Source organism: Mchenga conophoros, linkage group LG11, assembly GCF_057382185.1.
Source record: "Mchenga conophoros isolate Kocher_MC1m ecotype Shallow Benthic linkage group LG11, M_conophoros_male_GT1.1, whole genome shotgun sequence".
Taxonomy (NCBI): domain Eukaryota; kingdom Metazoa; phylum Chordata; class Actinopteri; order Cichliformes; family Cichlidae; genus Mchenga; species Mchenga conophoros.
This window is the reverse complement of record NC_140536.1, coordinates 21,420,127-21,442,825: the sequence shown is the minus strand read 5'-3', so window position 1 is coordinate 21,442,825 and position 22,699 is coordinate 21,420,127. Positions and strand designations below refer to the sequence as shown.

Genomic DNA, 22,699 nt, shown 5'->3' with positions numbered 1-22,699 from the left:
TGGGTTTGCCAAAACTAACACAGCTCCACAGGTTCATTATTAATATCCAATCGGGGTTGGATTAGGTTGTTACTATTCATTAAAACTAAATACTGATTACATGTGAAATTGAGGCCTCAAAACTCAATGAGACTTTAGACTCAGAGGCACAAAGCAGAGGAGAAAGACTGAGCGAGGTACTCTTTTTATAGAGGTTGAAGACCTGAAACTGCCTGAACAAAGAAAACAACACTGACAATAAATAGATAGAGGGTATCTTGACATAAATACACCACCGGAAACTTCGAACAGGCTGTGTTTTGTTTGTTTTTTGTATGATCATTAATAATCTACCTATAAATCACTCCATTTTGCAGAATGGTTTTAACATCATCTCACTTTGATTTACATTTTTAGGGACAATAGTAACACTTTTCTTGTATATCTTTTTCAGCATTCTCAGTGTTCTGCACAGTCACAGTGTTGGAGTCATAAACCTATCATTAGTCATTAATAATTCCCTCTCTTTAAACTGCTTGCTCTGGAGTCTACCCTGGAGGTATTGCATTGTCCAAAACTACCCTTGGCTTTTCAGCTACGACAGAAATTATGACCTTAATAAAGTTGACTTTGCAATATTTGCATGCATAAGCATCTTAGAACTGATACAATAATGACTGTCTGGCTCTGTTTTAGTGCTCCTGTGGGATATCACTTGGCAGTCAGTGGATGTCCTCATGACTTTACAGCCTGTCAAAGTCACTACAGAACTTTAAGAATAAAGTCTGACTGTCCAATTCAGAAGTGCTGCTTGTCACTAATCTTCTTGTTGTAAAATAGTACCTAGCATTAGACAGTTTATATGATAAGATGCATTTTATTCTTTGGATTTGTTTACATTATCTATCTATCTATCTATCTATCTATCTATCTATCTATCTATCTATCTATCTATCTATCTATCTATCTATCTATCTATCTATTCAATTCAATTCAATTCAATTTTATTTATATAGCGCCAAATCACAACAAAAGTCGCCTCAAGGCGCTTCATAAATACAGAGAAAAACCCAACAATCATATGACCCCCTATGAGCAAGCACTTTGGCGACAGTGGGAAGGAAAAACTCCCTTTTAACAGGAAGAAACCTCCGGCAGAACCAGGCTCAGGGAGGGGCGGCCATCTGCTGCGACCGGTTGGGGTGAGAGAAGGAAGACAGGATAAAGACATGCTGTGGAAGAGAGACAGAGGTTAATAACAGATATGATTCAATGCAGAGAGGTCTATTAATACATAGTGAGTGAGAAAGGTGACTGGAAAGGAAAAACTCAATGCATCATGGGAATCCCCCGGCAGCCTACATCTATTGCAGCATAACAAAGGGAGGATTCAGGGTCACCTGGTCCAGCCCTAACTATATGCTTTAGAAAAAAGGAAAGTTTTAAGCCTAATCTTAAAAGTAGAGATAGTGTCTGTCTCCCGAATCCAAACTGGAAGCTGGTTCCACAGAAGAGGGGCCTGAAAACTGAAGGCTCTCCCTCCCATTCTACTTTTAAATACTCTAGGAACAACAAGTAGGCCTGCAGAGCGAGAGCGGAGCGCTCTAATAGGGTGATATGGTACTACAAGGTCATTAAGATAAGATGGGGCCTGATTATTTAAGACCTTGTATGTGAGGAGCAGGATTTTGAATTCAATTCTGGATTTAACAGGAAGCCAATGAAGGGAAGCCAAAACAGGAGAAATATGCTCTCTCTTTCTAGTCCCTGTCAGGACTCTTGCTGCAGCATTTTGGATTAGCTGAAGGCTTTTCAGTGAGTTTTTTGGACATCCTGATAATAATGAATTACAGTAGTCCAGCCTGGAAGTAATAAATGCATGAACTAGTTTTTCAGCGTCACTCTGAGACAGGATATTTCTAATTTTAGAGATGTTGCGCAAATGGAAGAAAGCAGTCTTACATATTTGTTTAATATGTGCGTTGAAGGACATGTCCTGGTCAAAAATGACTCCAAGGTTCCTCACAGCGTTACTGGAGGCCAAGGTAATGCCATCCAGAGTAAGAATCTGATTAGATACCATATTTCTAAGATTTTCAGGGCCGAGTACAATAACCTCAGTTTTATCTGAATTAAGAAGCAGAAAGTTAGCGGCCATCCAGGTCTTTATGTCTTTAAGACATTCCTGCAGTTTAACTAATTGGTGTGTGTTATCTGGCTTCATGGACAGATAGAGCTGGGTGTCATCTGCATAGCAGTGAAAATGTATGCTATGTCTTCTAATGATGCTGCCTAAGGGAAGCATGTATAATGTAAACAGAATTGGTCCTAGCACTGAACCCTGTGGAACTCCATAATTAACCTCAGTGTGTGAAGAGGACTCTCCATTTACATGCACGAATTGGAGTCTATTAGATAGATATGATACAAACCACTGCAGTGCAGTACCTGTAATACCTACAGCATGTTCTAATCGCTCTAATAGGATATTATGATCAACAGTATCGAACGCTGCACTGAGGTCTAGCAGGACAAGCACAGAGATGAGTCCACTGTCAGAGGCCATAAGAAGATCATTTGTAACCTTCACTAAAGCTGTTTCTGTGCTGTGCTGAGCTCTGAAACCTGACTGAAACTCTTCAAATAAACCATTCCTCTGCAGATGATCTGTTAGCTGTTTGACAACTACTCTTTCAAGGATTTTTGATATGAAAGGAAGGTTGGAGATTGGCCTATAATTAGCTAAGACTGCTGGGTCTAGAGATGGCTTTTTGAGTAAAGGTTTAACTACAGCCAGCTTGAAGGCCTGTGGTACATAGCCGATTATTAGAGATAGGTTGATCATATTTAAGATCGAAGAATTAATTAATGGCAGGACTTCTTTGAGCAGTTTTGTAGGAATGGGGTCTAAAAGACACGTTGATGGTTTGGAGGAAGTAATTATTGAAGTTAACTCAGAAAGATCAATCGGAGAAAAAGAGTCTAACTTAATATCAATGGTACTAAGAGTAGCTGTAGATAATATTACATCTGTGGGATGATTATTGGTAATTTTTTCTCTAATGATAAAAATTTTATTTGTGAAGAAGTTCATGAAGTCATTACTAGTTAACGTTAAAGGGATGGTTGGCTCAAAAGAGCTCTGACTTTTTGTCAGCCTGGCTACAGTGCTGAAGAGAAACCTAGGGTTGTTCTTATTTTCTTCAATCAGTGATGAATAGTAAGATGTTCTGGCTTTGCGGAGGGCTTTCTTATAAAGCAGCAAACTATTTCTCCAGGCTATCTATCTATCTATCTATCTATCTATCTATCTATCTATCTATCTATCTATCTATCTATCTATCTATCTATCTATCTATCTATCTATCTATCTATCTATCTATCTATCTATCTATCTATCTATCTATCGAAACACCAGCTGGCAGAATAATATGATCAACTGCTTTAATATCTAACCTACAGTATCATCCGTTTCAGATGTTATATCTTTGTCTACATCACTGGCCATCATCATGATGACGTGATCGCATATTGTTTGGGTTTATTTCTTGGTGACTTTGAAAAAAACAAACTCTCTGGACTGTAACTTAATTCTCATGATAAATCCTTCAGCAAGATGAGGGTAACTGAATGTGGCTGATGTTTATCCAGTAGTTGTTCACATAGTAAGTGTTGATAAACGCTGCAGTCTCAAAACAAGGAATTCTGGTCTCTGATCTCCAAGAATTGTTGTTTATGGCCCCCTGTTGGATAGCAAGAAAACGAGGACTGCTCATATCTAATACTTGTTATTTGTAGATGGGTTTAGTGATTTTGTGTTGATAGTAACATATATGTGTGTGTGTGTCTCTCTATATAGACACACACATATATAATTTTCTTATCAAAAACAACTTTATTCCTCCACTCAGCTGACAGAAATCAGTTATCTGATTCTCATCTAAAAGGCACATTTCATGGAACTAAGTGGGAGGTACTGAAGATCATCTGAAAGCATCCTTATTCAGCAACTTGAGCAAAATGCTTTATATTCTTTGTCTTATATTTTATGTTTAACCATATATATCAAAGACAGAACTTATTTTACATTTCAGATAAAAGGTCATAAATAAAAGGCTTTATCAGTAACATCGAATACAGAAATAAATGGAAACTTGCATTAAACAGCTACATTTAACCTACACAACACTATCGCAGGTTTTGTTTCTCAGTAAAATTGTAAGGGGTGTGGCCTGTAATGCCCGCTGGCAGTGCTGGGGTTTGGATGCACATATCGCGGCTTTGCAAGTACTTGCCTGACTTGGATGCAGTTCGAGCTTCAAAGTGACTTAAAACGCGCATCTCGCAGGAGCTCCAGTGCACACACGCGCACTAGAAAAGTCAGAGTGGCTAACTTAATCGGAATATAGTATATATGTATATATACAGTGTTACTGTATACTTTTTTTTTTTAATGTAAATCCTTTTTGTCGGAGGCATGGAATTTTAATCCTCTGCACATTTTCTGCCGTGTGCGTAAATCCGCAGTTGCATCGCATTTAACGGATCATAAAAATCATGTCTTTTTAAATGATGACAGAAAAGTTGCATGGGGGTCTCATGGAGGAGGAGTTTTTTGTGACCAAACCACTAACAGATTTTCGCTTATAAAAAAGGAAACGGAGACCCGAGCGTTCATAAACAGTATTTTCGTGGGCTCCGGTGTGCAGGTGAGTCTGTTTGATTTTCAACGTTTTGTACTTGCCGATGTCGTAGGATTACACACACATACACACACAGAGAGACACACGTGTGGGTATACACACCTGTATATATCACACATTAGTGTTATATAGGTTCATTTATATGCCAGCATTTAATTTTACAAACGTTTCGAAGTTGTAGAACTTAAGAGTTTTTTTTAATTTTATTTCAAACTATTGTGAATGCCAGTGTAGATGTATTATAGTTTAAATATAATACATCTTGTCTCAGTGGCACATGGAATAGAGGGAATGCCGCCTATCTTGACACATCAGTATGGACTGAGATGATGAGACTTTTATATAAAGACTAAAATTTACCCCGGAGTATAATGAAGGTTATTATTATTTTTCTCACGCTATTTTTACATTACACAAATGTATTAATCTGTATATCTACTTATGGATTTGACAGCTGAGCACCACTCTAGCTGAAGAACAGCAAATAGCTTTTAACTAGAATGTGTGGTGCTCCAGAGAGAAAGTAAGTGTGTAAAGCTTATTTATAAATCTGCTTTTACAGACATGCAGCCACAAAGTGCTGGACAGCAAAATAAATAAAAGCTAGCATTAATCACAGTAATATATAACAGAAAAGCTGAACCGTGCCCAAATGAGCTGTGCAGAATCAAACCTTCAGACTGCTGGAACTGTGCAGTCTTGAGTCCTACATGAAAACTTAAAAAAAAAAAAAAAGAGAGACAGTTTGCTTGTGCTTACATTGTGGGAAGATGCCAGAGATACTTTTGAGTGCTCTGCTCTAAGAGTTGAGTGTGTTACAACTGCTGCATATTTGACTTCTCACTCCCTTTACTCCTTAAGCCACAGAGGAAGTGATTACCAAAATAGCTGAGGCTTCTGTGGGTGCTGCTGGTGCAGCCAGGTGTTATGCCATACTATAGAATGAGTACAGGTTACTTATTATTCATACATTCAAACCTAATCAAAACCTAATCAGTGTATATGTGATTGTGAGTCTGGTTCTGTTTCTCTTTAGAGCCTCAGCTTCAGTAAACACTTATTTTCCCCTTTGTGTTGCAAATTTGATAATGTGAATTGGTTAGCTCAAAGCTCAGGTCTTGGCTATACATGTCAGGGATTTTACAAATATCAAAATAAATTTAGAATGAATATGAAGTATGACTGCTTGAACTCGCCCACAAATTGCCGTTGCACTGTTTCCTGCATTCATGAGCGACCACATTTTGGGGGCGTAAGTAAATAAATAGTCCAGAATTCACCACTAATTGCTTTTTTTATTGTCTGTGTGGCAGATGCTGTGTTAAAATTATGTAATTTTGAAATCGAAGGTTTTCAGATTACTGTAAATTAGTTGTAAATGGTAAAATGTGCCTCTAACATTTTTTCCTATTTTCATGAAGGGAAAAAGCTGATTAAATAAAATCTGTAATCGCTGCCTCTTTAGTTTATCGCCTTCTATGTTTTAGATTTACAATTCCGCTATCGCCGTTGTTCTATAACCCTTTCAGCAAGTCTCTGTGTAATTGAGGAATTCTGGCACACATTTTACCTACAGATGATCATTGTTCAGCTCTGAGGTTGAGTTACAGGCACTTGCAACTCTGAGCTCAGAGTTGTGGCACCTTCTCGAGTTCAATAAATTCCCAGTGTGAGAGCTTCCTTTCAGTATTTGAATAATTGATAGATCAAACTTAGGAGGCAATTTAATCTCCTGACTATTTGATGAGCTGGGCTTAGTTCCATTGTGCTCATTTGATTGTGGCTATTGTTGGGTAAAGACAGACTGTTAAATGGACGAGGAAGCAGCTTCAGAGAACTATTAAAGCTGAAGTGCCAGACTTTCCTAGAGAAATGACTGATTGTGATGTGGCATGTTAAAAGTGGCAGCAAAGACCTTTTCCTGATTGATGTGCTCTGTAGCCCAGTGTTTCCTCTTATCTCTGCAGCATGTGAGAGCACATATGGAGTGGGATGAGTTAGGCTTTTGACAGTTGTGGGAGTGCTGGGTGAAAGAGTCTCTGGCACATGTCTTGAGTTGATCCAGTCTTAGCATGTCCTCCAGTCACCACTCTCAAACCCAACAAACAGGTGTTGTGGAAGACTGGCTGCAAGCCACAATTTTGGCTCTTTCCTGGAAATAATGCTTTAGCTGAGATGTGTCAATGAGATAGTGAGTCATTAAGAATGAAGAATTAAATAAACTTAGGGAGACTTTCAACATTTTCCCCATTTAGGAAACCCATGTCTAGTGCCCAGATCAACAAGTTGCAGATTCCGTGGCACAAATGTTTGGTGGACCCTAACCAGCTTGTTTTGATGACCAGTTTTGTGTTTTTTTTCTTTCTTCAGTAATGAGGTTTATCATGCAGGAGTGTGGACATACATGTACACTTAATAGTACTGTACTTACTGTACTTTAAGTAACCATCAAAATACATTTCTTTGAAGTACCTTGAGTTAAACGAAAAATGAAGCAGTCAGAGCTTTTTTTGTGTTTTTTAAAACAATAATATTGTATTTAATGTACGTTTTCGTGAACAAAACTGCTACTATCTTCTTTATCTCTCATTCTCTCTCTCCCTGTCTGTCTGTTTTCCTGTCTGTCTGTTATCTCCCCCTCCTTTCGGTGACTCTCGCCACAGCCCCGCTCCTGGATGAGTATTGAAAAAAATAATGAATTAGTCTAAGCTTTTCTCAGGAAAAGCACTTTTGGGATGCGTTAATTTAGAAAGGGAATAAACTTTTTGGTTTCCATGTTAAAAAACCCAAAATAGAACTGTTTACTGGTTATTTGGATATTTTGTTGTTAGGTTCAGCTAGGCCTCCACGGGTGATGGCAGCCTGCCCCCTTCAACCAAAGTTTTATTATGAGCTACACTGCTACGACTAATTTCCAGCTTGCAGGGCATCTTACTGAAAGTCTCAACAACTTTAAAGTTAACTGCAGTGTTTTCATGTTGAATTGCCTGAACAAAAATTGAATTTTTAAAATTTTTTTTGCTTTGATGTCCATTTCATTTAGTTTGGAAGTGCTGTATCCACTAGCTAGCTGAGTTTGGGAGAGTCTGCTAGCCTTAAAGGATAGGGGAGAAAGATGCAGATAAAATCTACGGACATCTACCAATTATCATTTTCTTAAATCAGAATCAGAATCAGAATACTTTATTGATCCCTGGGGGAAATTATTTTTTGTTACAGTGCTCCATTATAAACCAACATTAACAAGACAGACAATACGCTAACTAAGAATAGTACAATATATACATATATATATATATACATAAGTCACTCATTAATAAATAGCTAAGAAAAGAAACATGTAGCAGTAACCCTTGAAGCTCTTTTCTAAACTGAAGGGGTTTTGTCATATTTCAGGCCTTCTTATGCCGTTGACGGAATGACAAATGACGGAACGTTCATTGTTCGGTTATTTTTGCCTGTGCAGCTGTACTTGAGAAAACCCCCAGAAACTATCGTAATAGTCACAGAGCCACACCTTTATTGATACATACTGAGGGGTAAAAACTCATCATTAAAGGTACAGGGGAGGCCATTAAAAGTTGTCTTTATGAGAGTAAGCGTTAAGAGAAAACATTCCTGGTAATTTTTTTCTCATTTCTCTCTTGGATGGGCCTCTAACTGTACATAGTGCCCTAGGCATGTGCCCAGAAGCCCCATTGGCCCAGCCCTATCCTGAAATAATACTATCAAATTTTAATGTCTACTAAAGTAGTTTCCTCTTTTCAATACTAATTATTAGAAATGACAAATTTTGTGAGATAACTAACAGCAACTCTATTAAACTAAGCAGTAAATTAGTAGTGGTAGTTTCAGTTTGTTCTTAGTGACTCTCCTTTCTTTCGTATAGTTTTGTAAATAACTTCAGTACTACATTTTCAGTTGCTTGTGTTCATTAGTTTGAAATGAAACAAACTACAAAAAATGATATGACATTTAGAAACTGTAAAACTATAGCTGTAAGTTCGATGTGCATGATCAAAATGTTTTCGTCTCCGGCCACCTAAAATAAATCTTGTGAAATTATCGAAAGGGACGAAATTATTTCATCCCTTTTGATTTGTATTTTAGCAACGAGTGCAATGTTGCCTCCTGGAATGTTTAAACACACCAAATGGCGTTGTCCTTTGTGTGATTCAGAGCCACAACCGACTCAACACCCAAATATGGTCCTATTTTTCTTTATTGAGCTGCGAGGGAGGACCTCCCATTGTTCCGATGCTAACATGTTCTGTGTGTCCTCTTCACACAAGAGCTGTAAATACAGGCAGCACATGACACTATCGAAAAAAGATCTCAGCACCAAATATGACAAAGGCCTTCAGTCTGACTGTGTGGTGCGTTTCTCAGAAGAAACTTACTTCACTGTATTTCCAAAGGATAAACATGTTCAATTTGTTATCCAAGTCTATGTTTGTTTTGTGGGATTTGGTTTCCTTTTTGTACGACTGATCATTTGATTTATCCAGTTATGGCTTTAGTTCCTCAAATTACAGAAACCACTAATGTTAAAGAGAAAAAGTATGCATCACACTGCAGCGAATGCTGTTTGGGCCAACTAAAACATCTTTGTTGTTCAATGTTGCTGGTTTGTGCATATAAATGCAGTGATAGCAAGCTTTTCTCTTATTGCTGGGAAACATAATAAAGCAAGTGAGATTTTGGAAAATATGAAACTTAAATATTGGCTTTCCTGCTATTCTGCTATGTGAGCAATGAAGATGTAGTCACCAACTGGCTGTCTTAGCTTGGCATAAAGGGTGGATAAAAAGGCAAAAATTGAATATTAACTTAGTGTTATTTGCAGTTTTATGAGCGGTTAAGTGGGGTAGGGGCAATTTCCTGACTAGGCACTTAAACTCCTAGTGTTCTTTTATAACCCTTAAGATAGGCAACTTGCAAAACCTAAGAGGTTAAGTTAAACGGGAGGTAGGATAGCTGGTTGGATGCAAAAGACTGCAGTTTCTCATTTTTATACCGCAGATTTATAGTGATTAAGTGACATGACATTGTACGAGTGACCTTTTCACCTTTTGATCGAGCCAATTAAACCACTGGCTTTAGCTTTATATTCATCTTAGAGACATGAAAAGGGTTTTGAGTTAAAGTGTTAAAATATTGATTTACCATTTCTTCAACAACTAGTATCTATCTGTATCTAGAAACAGTCCAGTTCCTCAACATGTTTCTGTCTTCTTTTTTTTCAGCACGCTCTAATACCAGCAAATCTTTATTCAGCTGTAGTCATAATCAGCCAGTCTTCTTTTGTCACTCTGCAACCATTTAGTTGTTCAGTAACTGACCATAAACCCGCCTTAAACAGCAGATCCGCTGTTACAGATCGAAAGCTCAGCCCAAGCTTCCTGTGATGACCCTGTTGAACTCCATCACTCTGCTCTTCTTCAGTCTCTGCACAACCCCGTGACCTCGCCTCCCTCATCAACAGCTGTGCCCTTTTTACTGCCTTGCCAGTGCAACCAACACCAGTGTGATGGCTTGTTGTGCCGCGGGGACATTTGGACAAGCAACTGCGGCATCACACACCACTACACAGACTTCTAGATGTGTCAGCCACTAGAGTGAACGATACAGAGAGACTGGGGAGGAGGGACAGACACACAGAGAAGAAGTGCAGTACTACAAGAGAAAGGAGGGATCATCTATCCCAGTAAGATAAGCATCCACCTGTCCCGCATAGGAAGGTGGCCCCCCCACCTGATCCATCTCGTCGCAGGGGGGGGACCCTGCATAGCCTGGAAGGCAACAGAGACTATGCAGCTGGGACTGGTGGCGCTGGCAATGGTCTTTCTCAGCTCCATGGGTCACAGTGATGTTCTGAAGCTCTCCAAGGCGAGACGGCATAGACGTGGTGAGTTCTCACTTTGTCAGTTTGTTTTGATTTCCTTTTTCTTTCGTAGCAGCACTGCTGCTTCTCGTTTCTGTGGTCTGAGTCACTGTGGTGGACGCCTTATAAACATTTAACAAGCAAAGTAAAGATAACGTTTTGTTTATTTTCTCATCATTCCTATTTGTTTTTCCTAGGTGGGTTATGTTCGGTTCAGTGCTTCCCCAGAATGGCTCGTGTTTCTTCCTCTTTTTAAGATTATGCCTCTCTCAGTTTATGTGAAGCTTTTCTGGGTATTAGGGTTGTTTATAAAGGGGTTTTTGATGGATTCCCTCTCAAAGCCATCGCTCTCTTCGTGTCTGGCTCCGTGGGCACATAATGGAATGAGTACCTGACAGTTCTAGCTCTCAATTGGACCATGCTGCCGATATTGTTGTAAGCATTTTTCTAACCTCACGCAACCGCAAAGACAGTGTTCAGGTCGGCTCGCAGTATATCTCTGGCTTCAGAGCCTCAGATCTGGTATTACTGTCAGCTTTGAAATAATTCTTCCCTTACACACAAGGAGCTTTCAGCCAATGCCAAGCTAACCCCAACCTTCCTGAACCAGAATTCATATAATACCAAGATTATCCACAATAACAGATGTGGCATTATTAAAATCACACATACTGGGAAGGAATAGCTATTGTTTGTGTCAGTTTGTGTTAAGTCCGCTGATGTATATGTAGACAGTGACGTCGTTGCAGTTCATCTAATTTGGACAGAAGGATTGAGGTCACTCGCCATATACACGAGTGCCATGCAGACTGCGACAGTCTTATTCCCTCTAGATACTAAATAAATGTTTGCAACTTGCGCTTCTTCTTTAGTTATTTGATTTAATGATGTTCATTTTTCATCCATCCCCCACAACAAGAAAATGATAATAAACAAAGGACAGAGCAACTTGTTCTGCTGCCTTAGGGCTGTTTGTTTTTCTTCTTTGAAAGGATTTAGTATCGTGCAGACTTGACTAATCAAAGCAGACTGGTCAATTTTAACATACCGAGAGCACAAACTCTCTACACTGTTTACCAAAAAAAGTTCTTGAACTTATATCATTTACTGTTGCTAAAGATGACACCCAAGCTACTTTTATAGTTACTAGTGGTAACAATAAGACTTGGCGGTAACTGGATAATGATAGACTAATCTGTTCATAGAAAAACACGTTTAATACTTTTATCGGACGAGTTATGTCAGGGAGGCGGGAGGTCAGGCTGTGTAAGATTGTGTGTATTTTTAGCTGAAAGTAAACGACAGTAAATCAACTCAGGCGACTGTTGTTTTTGTCTTAGAATGGTTCTTCAAAAATGATGTGCACTTTTACACAATTTACCCAAAATTGATTTAGATTGCAGGTTGTGCCTTTTTGGAGAGTGAGGCAACTGGACTCATGTCCAAGTCTGGGATTAGATTAAAGGAAATGTAAATGCATTGCAATGCTAAAATTCCTCACTCGTTCAACACATTCACCAACTATATTTCGGACATGTCGGTCACCGTAGCATTTCTGCCCGGACCCAGTGACAGTTGGCTGAATCTGAGAGGCTCTTGGTCCTGACTGTCAGCCGCAGTTACCTGGCTTTCTCCAAGTTAAAATCTGTTAAGCATCTCCGACAAGCAGTTGGAAGTAAACACTGAGTAACCACTCATGTCTGGCCAAACCCCCCTTAAATTAAGCTTAAACCCTTGTTTGTTGGAATATTAAATGTTTGCATGTTTATGACTGGTAACGACGCCAAAAAAATATTGCAATTCCTGATGTTTTTCTACTAGGCAGGTTGTTGACTATTGGACCTTTTTTATTTCCTCATTAAAATTCATATGTGGCTGGAAACAATTTATGTTATTTTTTTCCCGTCGGTGGACCATGCTGTTACCTACCTCAGTGTGGCCTTTTCTTTCTCATTGTTTACCTTATGTTTCCACAGTCAGCACTGAGGGGCCCCCGTCTTGCCCCAAAGGCTGTGACCGATGTTCTGAGTATAACGGCTGCATTAAATGCAAGCCCAAGCTCTTCATCTTCCTGGAGCGCAATGACATCCGTCAGATAGGCGTGTGCCTTGCCTCCTGCCCCATGGGATACTTTGGCATGAGGAACCCCGAAGGCAACAATCGATGCACCCGTGAGTTCTAATTGTGTTGTACCCTCTTGACCACAGAATGATGCAAGTGTTAGTGATATATCAACAGGATGCCAGCAGGCGCTTTAACTTTGTAGATACACATATGGAATCTTGCAAATATGTAAAAAGATCCAGCTAACTCTTTACTCTGTGATACTCCACACATCTGGTTTCAGAACAAGCATCCAGAAGTGTTTATCCTCGGTTCATCTTCACCTGTTTAAGTTTTGTCTTGTGTATCTTATTTGATTGTTTTACCTTTTTTCTAAATCCCTTTGTGAATCTAACAAAGTCAAACTATTATTGCTATAATAGACACCCTCTATTTCTGCATATTTTTGCAGTTTATGTGATTTTGATGTTGTCTTATGTGATCCTGTTTGTGACCGAATACCATATAGCGCCTCATTACATAATGCACGTTACAAAAAAGGCAAGAGTAATAATAGAAGTAGCCACTTGGTGATTAAATCATCTGTTGCTTCTTGTTTTCATGGGAAAAGGGCACGAAAAATATGAACTAAAGCAAATTATTTCCTAATCAGAATGAATGTCAGTAGTTTTAATTGAAATAGTTCTTATTATGGTTACAGACAGGTTTGGCTCATTTGGAATATGGACAAAAGCACGGTCACATTCACAGTACTTAACAAACTGACATTACATACTTTTAAGAGGCAGTTTCAGCAACTCCGCCTGTTGTCTGTTTCCTCTTATGTGTGGGCAGAAAACAAGACTGGAAAAAAATCCCAACCAAAACATTCGTAATGCATTGTTGTTTGTCTGTTTTTTAAGAGGATGTCTGTGTTTTTTATTTAGCCTTCATGTGCAGAGTTCATGCCAGGCCACAGTCGTGATAGTCTCGGTTTCCCTTTTACACACTTGTTATTCTGATGGAACCTTAATGTATCACGCACAGTACGGTCTGCATACACGCCTGTTTACTAAGTAACTGCGTTAAAGGGTTCCTTTGAATGTGAGTGTGCACTAAATCACTTGTGATTATTCTTTGCTCAGCAACATTTGAAAGATTGTTTAAGGTAAATATAATGAGGGCTGCTTTGTTGTTTGGTCATTACCACATTTAATGATATTCATTGCTTTAGTGACAGTGATTGCTTTGAGTTTAGTGTTCTTGACTGCCCGTTTTTACAACACTTAGTATCTGTCAACAAGGGCTAAATAATGATTTCATAAACCAAAACCTATAATTCTGATTATAAAGATGTAACTTTTTCACAACTGGTTATTTCAGATGTATGTAAAGTTTGTTTTATCAGTGCTAATGACACAGTTGTGTGTTTTTAGTAGATTGCAACAAATGGAATCTCATTTATAACTGTTTTTCTCAATGCGGCATTCATTCACCTCGGTGACTAACCTGGGTCATTATCCAATCATCTAACTTTATACATACCATTCCACAATGTCTTGTTACAAACACATGTCTTACATTATAAGGCTACAAACGTCAGGACGGTCAAATTTAGCTGTCAAGAGTTTGAAAATAGTAATCGGGAGACGGAAGAATCCCACTGAGGGATTCGACGTTTTATCATTTTGGATCTTGGTATCAGACCAGAGCTGCAGAGTAGACATTCTTAACATGCTATTACATCAACTATAGCTATAAATATATTTCCTATACTGAGATATTTTCACCTGCCTCCACTGTTTTTCTCAGATATAATGAATAAGGAAATGCCTTTCATGATGGAGCTTGAGCTTTTGGGAGTCCTTTACGATGTCTGGTTTTTATCCTTTTATGGTTCTCATTATCCAAATTTCAAGAAGTTGGTTGTTTGAGTCAGAGATTTAATGAGACTAAGGTGTGGAGAAACCCACTTTTCCAAAAGTTAGTGAAGGGATAGACTTCTGGCTGTACTCATTCACACCCCGTTTCCAAAAAAACAAGGACTGTGGTGCATGTGTTTTTAGAGGGATTACTCCCCCTTAAAAGACCCCATCACTAATAAATCTCTCAGAGGAAATAAAATTTAAGTTCCCCTTGTCCTCAGTCTTCACAACCATGAATGAGAACAATGAATATTCCATATTATTATTTCTACGTTAACCTCAGAAAGGTTTCAGACCAATACCAAAAATTTGAAGGCAAAATAATAACACAGTCTCCAGTCTCAACGTGACTTTAAACTGACAGAATACTTACTCCTTTTTTTTTTTGTCTCCCTGTGTTTTGCAGAATGTAAAATAGACAATTGTGAAGCGTGTTTCAATCGCAATTTTTGCACAAAATGTAAGGAGGGCTTGTATTCACACAGTGGGAGATGTTATGTCAGCTGCCCTCCAGGCCAACGCACCGTCAATGAGACCATGGAGTGTGTCGGTGAGTGGTCTTTTTCTTTATATTTACTGCTTACCAACTCACAGTGATTTGCTGGAATCTATAAACTTTACTTATCACTTAATTTCATCAGTCATCTATGTTCGGGTCTGGAAAAGCGAAGCGAACTCTTACAAAAAAAGCAAACTCTTGGGATGACCCTTTTTGTTGTTTTATTTCTTGTGAAAATGATTCTGTCATAAGTTAGAAAACACAAAGGAAACTCAAAGCTCTCCAGACATCTTGGCACAGTTTTCCAGAGACCTGGAGTCTTAAGCTGCCTTTTTGTTCTTTTAAATTAGCCTTGCTCATCCACAGTGAATATACTGAATGGGCCCCTAAAACGAGACTTTGTTACATGCACTTTATGCTGTACAGTTTGCTACATTTTCAGGTTCCTTCAGCTTCATCTATCTGTCCTTCTCTCATCAGAGATCAAACAAGCAAAAATTGTTTTCAGATTTACTTAAACTCATTATCCTCAGTTAAAACTGCTGAGAGGCTGTGAAACAAATGTGAGCTGTGAACCATTTACTCAGTACCTTAGTGGTTTCCACATTTTTATGTACTTATTTATTTATTTATTTATTTATTTTTCATTCCAGGTCAACGTGCCTCAGAGTGTGAACTGGGTGAGTGGAGCCAATGGGGTTCCTGTATGAAGAAAAACAAAACATGCGGATTTAGGAAAGGCACGCAGTCCCGGGTTCGTGTGCCCCTTCCGCAGGTTCACAGTCCGGATACCTCCCCTGCTTTTGTACCCTCGCAGACCTGTGCTGCCGAGACAGAGAGGAGGAAGTGTGTCGTGACCAAAACGCCGTGTGTGAGGGGTAAAAACCAAATACACACGCACCGAACAAACGGATTGAAGATGAAACCCTTAATAAATGTCAAATACTAAAATGTTTATGGGCTTAGATAACATGTTAAGAGGCAATGTATTTTGTATTATACTGCATGTATTTTATGCAATTCCTTCTTAGTCAGTATGATGATTGATGGAACCAGTACTCGACATTCAAAGGCCTGCGTTCTCGCCAGTGTGTCTGTGACCCGCAGCGTGTTGATTGGGTTTGGTTTGGCAGAGTCCACAGCAGAACACAGAATTTCTTGACTTTTCTGCATGTAAACAATAAACTTCATCTGCGAGCCAAGCAGATGAAGGGCGGACATTACGCACTGCAAAGCTGGATAAGGATCAGAGCTAGAAAGAGCTATTTGTTCTGAGGACTGCTGAAGCGCGAGGTTTACATGCCCATGACATGTTTGCTTGAGGTCTTTTCATCCACATAGCAGCTTGCTCTCCAGTGGGTGAACTATCATTGTCACCAGTTAGTGGTCATTATCAGTTTTCATAACATCTTATTAAGTGCTCTTGGGCTTATTTGCTGCTACGGCTATTAAACGACCGGTCTGTTCAGTTGAGTCAAGCATCCTGAGCATACTAAATACAAAAATGCAACAAAAACAGAAATAAGGCTTATTTTACATTTAAATATTTTGCTTCTTAGTCAAACAAATAAATAAGTATCAGCAGCAATTCTGGGGGTGATAAAGCTTGCAAACGACAGGAAAATAAGTGGATGGGTTTAACCCTGTTCCTGATTCATATCATCGGCTCTGGTCTCTTTAGGTGCAAAGGAGTTATTGCTAATGAAATGTTGTTAGAAAGTTTCTTTGTCTTTAAATACCCCCATATTAATCTGCTTTGCATAATATGCCAATTTTCAACTGTAAACTTATTTACAAGACTTAGAGAACTGTTAATGAGGAGTATTTAAGGTCTTTATTTTTCGGTGGCACGCTTTGGGGATTTCGGGCACAGCAGCAGCATTGCATAACAATATTAATTGGCCACAGTACAGATGTTGCAACACGTAACAGATGACATGGCTTGATATATGTGAGTAAACATGGTGGAGGCTTACATACTCTGGTATCATTCTCTTCTTCTCCAGGGGTCTGAGTCTAAAAAACAGAACATAATCTGACACTTTCCCATAGATCTGCGGTAATGGGAAATGAGAGAGGTTGGCATGGCTCGTAACTGCTCAGTGAGGAGGGGCCGCTTCACTGGACAGGCTGTTACAGCGCAGTTTGACAAACGAGTGGCAGATTTGCTCTGTGTGGGGCCAGCATCCTGGAACAAAAATTCAGCCTTTGGTTCAGAATAATACTGAATAGTGAAATATTATAAAAACAACTGCTATGTAGATTGTCGAATTTTAAGCAAAGGGTGTGTTAGGTTTGATCTGAGGAGATGAGTTGTGGAAGCTTTGTGGATGTGATCGTTCACATTGAGTAAGCTACTGTTAAATAGGTAAACGTGTATAAACTGAAGACGCTTATTGGTGCTAAAACGTACAGGGATGAGTTTCCCTCTGTGAGATCATTCATGCGTGATGGTACCACGACTCCAATGAACTAGTTTATGTGGGTAAACGCCGCAAAAAGAGCGCAGCTGTGGATTCATCTGTGGGGTGGGAGTTGGCTGGCAACTGGCTATATAAAACACAGGGGGCAGACCTTGTATAACATTAGTGATTTAGTGGTCTGCAGATCTCACGCTTTGTGTTGATTTGGCTGCGATTTTTTTTCCACCCTTTTCCTGAAGCTCCACAAAAAGGTCTCACGCGAAAACAAAATTTTCTGGATGTGTTGTCAGGCAAAATTGTTTAGCTTGGATGAAGAGGAGCTGCAATCAGAGCTGTCATAAACTGATGGAGTCCGCCTTTCTTGGCTCCATTAGTGATTTGTTAGAGAAGTAATTAAGTCCTTACACAGTAAGCACATCATCTCAGAGGCTGCAGTGTGTGATTGAAGACCCTTACTTAATGCCATTCTCTTTCATTGTGTCTCAGTGATTTAAAGCGAATCTGTTACTTCTCAATATTAAGTGTTTATTTTAATAGTTTCTATAAAAGTCTAGAAATATGTTTATTCATTCAAGACAAATGATGAACAAGCTGGACAAACTCATCTTATGTAATTTAAGTCAACTAAACAAATGAGATCTTAGTGAAGTTTCCACCACTTTTGGCACTAATAGCTCCAAAAAAAGACATGTTATTCCTGTTTGTGCACTACTGTGTGGGACTGAGCCTTCTCGTTTACAGTTCAGACTAAAGTAACTGTGACATGCATGGGTCAGTGGTGGATAAATGTTATTGTGTTAGGTTTGTTCACATTCACATCAAAATTACGTCACGCCCATGTACTGAATTTCACTGTAGAATTCTGCTCTTTTTCAAGTTTGTGAAATATCATGGCTTGAGTTTTTTTTTCTTTTCTTTCAATTTGAACATAATTGAATGGGTGACAAATTTAAAAGTGCTGGTAGGGAGATAAACACAGACATAAAGTTACTACTGCATAGCAGCAGACAAACATGGTGGCGCCATAAGCTCTGAGTTTGTCAGCCGTGCAGTGAACACTGTCCAGCCCTTGGCACGTGTCCTCTCAGCTTTCCGGATGTGCAGAGAGTCTCAACACACAACTTTATAACAAACACACTCCAGCGTAACTATGCTCCCTCGTATATACAAAATCAAATAGTTTTCAGTGCTGCCTAAACAATAGTTGACAAAGTTAAAGTTGACAAAGTTAAACTGAAACCTGACACTAGACACAAGCCTCGTGTCCATTTGCACTTTCCGGCAGCTCTTCATATCATTGTGGGCCATTACTGGGTCCTTGACGATGTTTAACTCATTAAGCCAGATGTGATTTATGTGACAGCAAATTGTCACTTGTCTGTCCCTTCCGCTCTTACAGTCAGTACGTGTGCTGTAATTTAAAATCACCAGCCGATCTAAGCCCTTCACTTTTATGAACAGGTTTAGTGTGGAAATGAACCACACAATGATGGATGTTTGCATTTAGAGAGCAATTATGCTCTTAAAATGTGTGACTGCTGTGAATTTTAATGCAAGAGTACTAACGGGGAGGTTTGAGTGTATGTCAAGTGGGACAAGGGAGTGGGTTGCTGAAAGAGAAATTAAACAGACTGAGAGCTTAGCGTGTGGATGACACCTTTGTGAGAATGTACTTAGGTACTGCAGCGCTTGGCGCTATGCTATGAAAATATCAATATGCAGGTGTTAGTAGATCCAATATTAATTACGATTACCATTTTCTGCTGGTGTTACACAGTTTTTTATTGGGACCCGACTGCATTGGAGATAAAAAAGTAAAGGGAGTATCACTGTGACAACCCGTCTGCATGGGAATACAGGTGTCTGTATCAAGTTTCCAGGCAACAGGTGCGATAGTTATGAAGATATTTTACTGAAAACGACAAAGGTGAAAGGTGATGCCACAGAAGTCAGGGAGACTCTAAAGGGATTTGCATTCTACCTCCTCTGGCCGTGAACTGAAGACATGAGACTGATTCAACAGCTGTTGGGTTATTTCAGTCCAGTCGTGGACAAACTGGCTCCAAATGTTTAGATGTGTTATTTTTTGCTGGCTGCATGTTGTGCGGTAATTGCTGCTATACATATACTGTCACCATGGCTAAACATAACATTATTTTAGCTTTTGTTGTTTGGGATTTCTTGACTATGGTTTATGTCTGGTAGCCTGTATTAAAAGTTCTGATGCATAACACAACCCCTCAGGAGGTTTTTAGCCAAGCAGGAGTATTTCTATGTGCAACATTTTGTTGGGGCAGATGCCTTTTATATAAGAAATACAGTAATGTGTAGTATAACCACAATTTTTTTCCTTATACATTCTTTTTTTTTCAGAGAGGAAGAGTAAAGGAGACCGACAAGACGATACAAACAGGAGAGAAAGGGAGAACGCACGTGGGCGAGGACAAGATAGTCGAGGAGGAGGAGGAGGAGGAGGAAAGCGGAGAAAAGGCCAGAGCAGGACGACCACTGCTCCCAGCATCACAACCAGCTCTGTCACCTAAGCGCTGACGCCTGCTGGATGAGGCTGAGAGAAAACCAGAGACAATGCCTCGCCCAGCAGTGTCAGCCACAGACACAGATTGATGTTGAAGGAAGGGATTAATGCTGCTATGCTGCATTGTAGAAGATGCAGAGAGAACTGGAGGTTTGCTGAAACACAAAAGATTCCCTGAAGCTTTTTGAATAGCTCACCATATCTGGAAGAGACATGCTATCCTAATGTTGGACAGCAAAGCCAAAATGAAGACTATGGTTGGACTTGATTTGTGTGATGAACTGACCACTCTTAAACTAAGACCAGACCATGTGTTTTAAATGCAGCATTCAAGCCTGATTATGAATGAAGGGATGCCGAAATCTCCTCTGGTCCATGATGTATTTTGTTCCAGTCTGATTTTAATTACCGTCTGTTCTCCATTTGTTTTCATGTTTGTAAGAGGTGGCAGATGGATTTTCTCAACTGTCACTGTCTGTGATGTAAAGACAAAGAAAGTATTATGTATTGGTACCTTTATTTCCTATTGTGAAAGGAAACAGAAAGAAAGGCACTGGAAATCACTTGTGGTTGCTGAGGACAGAAGTCTTCTATACAGTTAGGCTCATAATTTGTTGGACAAACACATTTTTTGTAGCATGTCATCTGTAGACCACAACAGCAGATTTTAAATCAAGTAAAAACTACATGATCTTTGAGCTCTGATTCAGGAGGTTTCATAAAAGTATTGCATTTACTTTTTGGAATTACAGCCATTTTTTTATACATAGTCCCCCCATTTTAAAAGGCTCAAATTCAGCCATAATTTAGATGAAAGATTCTTTTTCATGCTTTTTTTTTAACCTTTACAGTCAATGAATTAGCAAATGTTGTGTTTCCTTTAGATTCTCCATTAGTCCTTTAGTGATTGTAGTCACTTTCAATATGCCCTTGCTTGTCAGTCTCTCTGCCTTCAGTTTTGTCTCCATTAACTGAAATTCATTCTTTATTGACTTCAAGATCACATGATTAACCTGGCTACTGAAGAATATCCCATTTCTTTACCTTGAAAAATTACTGGGTTTCTTCTGTAGTAGTGCTGTGGATCCTAATCCATCTGGACTGTGAAGCACCAGATCGGTTTTGCAGCTTTCGGCTGGATCTGAGCGCAGACTATAGCCCTGTACTCTTTAGAATTAGCTAAGGAGGCAGGCTCTTTTAGATGTTTTCTAGCAAAGGCTGATCTAATCTGACCTTCTGGTTCTTGGGCGTAACCAGTGATTTGCACCTTGTTGTAAACCCTCTGTATTTACTCTTGAGTGTATTTAGTCTTGAGGCATCTCTTGATTGTAGACCTTGACAATGATAAAACTACTTGCTGGTTGGTCCATTCATTCTTTTTTAAGACTATCTCTCTAGTAGGTTTTTTTGGGTTTTCAGCCTGATGATGGCCTCCTTTACTTTCATTTGGACTTCATATTGAGAGTTTTGAAGATATACACACAACCCTTAGATTCAAATTCAGATCATTGATCTGTTTAATTTGCTGTGTAATATTGAGAGAATAGGCCTCACCTGGCCATAAAACTGCTAGTCAATCAATACTCTGAAAATTGGGGACTGTGTATAAAACATCTTAAACTCCTAAACGGTTAATACATTTTTTTCTGTCAAATGTCTTGAATTAACGCTGAAAGTCTGTACCCCAGTCGCATCTTTATTGTTTGATTTAAAACCCACTGTGTTGTGTACAAAAATTGAGTCGTTGTTCCAAAACAAGCTGAAGAAAATGCAGAGGAGGATTACTGGGCGCACATCTTATATCCTCTGGTCTTTAGTCACAAACTTTTGTCATTCGATAGCTTAATGTTTGTTTTGAAAAAAAAATGTTTGTATCTGAAAATATCTCTGCACAGAAATGAGTATTTGCATGGCAAACGATTACATGTGTGTGCAAGTGTGTGTATGCGTGTGCATCTGTTTGTTTGTAACTGAAGTCTGGGTGTTTGTTTATATGCATTCCTGCACGAATTCAAGTGGTTTGATGACAGAACTTAGTTGTTTGTAGGTTTGTTGATGTTTGCACATATAGTATATGGTAATACTGATCTAACAGATTGAAGGAAAAGGATGTGGAAAACAGCAAAAAAATGTAAATGCACAGTGATATACTGAATACGCAGTAAATACAAGCCAATTATTACTATATAAGCCATCAAATCATCACTAATCAGTATGTTTGCAACAGGGTCTGAAGATTTTGCACAAATATAATGTTCCCTACTGCTCATATTTCAGAACGATAATAGCATTTTATAAACGTATACTGTAAAAACTGGCTTTATGACATTGCGGATGGAGTGTTTTCCATGGGTCTGTTTGTTAAACAAGGTATTAGTTTCGGGGAAAGTTACACGCTCTATTATTCATTCATACTATGAGTTGTGATACTGAATATGTCAAGCTGTGTTTATCAACAAATTTAAAAGTATTAGTACTATCATGTATAGCTTATTCTGTGAAAGCCTAAATAAAGTTCAGATGAAGCTAACGAGCATCACTCCTACGCTCATGTTGCACCTGGTCTGTTTGATTTTAGATTGGCTGTTTTATTATTTTGTCAATAAATGACAAATAATTGCTGCTGTGGGGTTTACAGTAAAAACAAGTACTATGCGTATACTTGAATGAATTCATTCCTTTTTGCAAGGTGGTCTTATTTCCTTTC

The 22,699-nt window shown here is 39.0% G+C and overlaps 1 protein-coding gene across 1 annotated transcript; it reads left to right on the top strand.

The window, feature by feature from the left end:
* The first annotated feature begins 4,270 nt into the window (after positions 1-4,270).
* On the top strand, positions 4,271-22,546 carry rspo1 (R-spondin 1). Its single transcript, XM_085291438.1, has 6 exons — positions 4,271-4,688; positions 9,929-10,590; positions 12,543-12,737; positions 14,941-15,084; positions 15,687-15,911; positions 19,830-22,546. The coding sequence occupies exons 2-6, from the start codon at positions 10,494-10,496 to the stop codon at positions 19,997-19,999; spliced, it is 831 nt and encodes a 276-aa protein (XP_085147564.1). The 5' UTR covers positions 4,271-4,688; positions 9,929-10,493; the 3' UTR covers positions 20,000-22,546.
* The last annotated feature ends 153 nt before the right edge of the window (positions 22,547-22,699 follow it).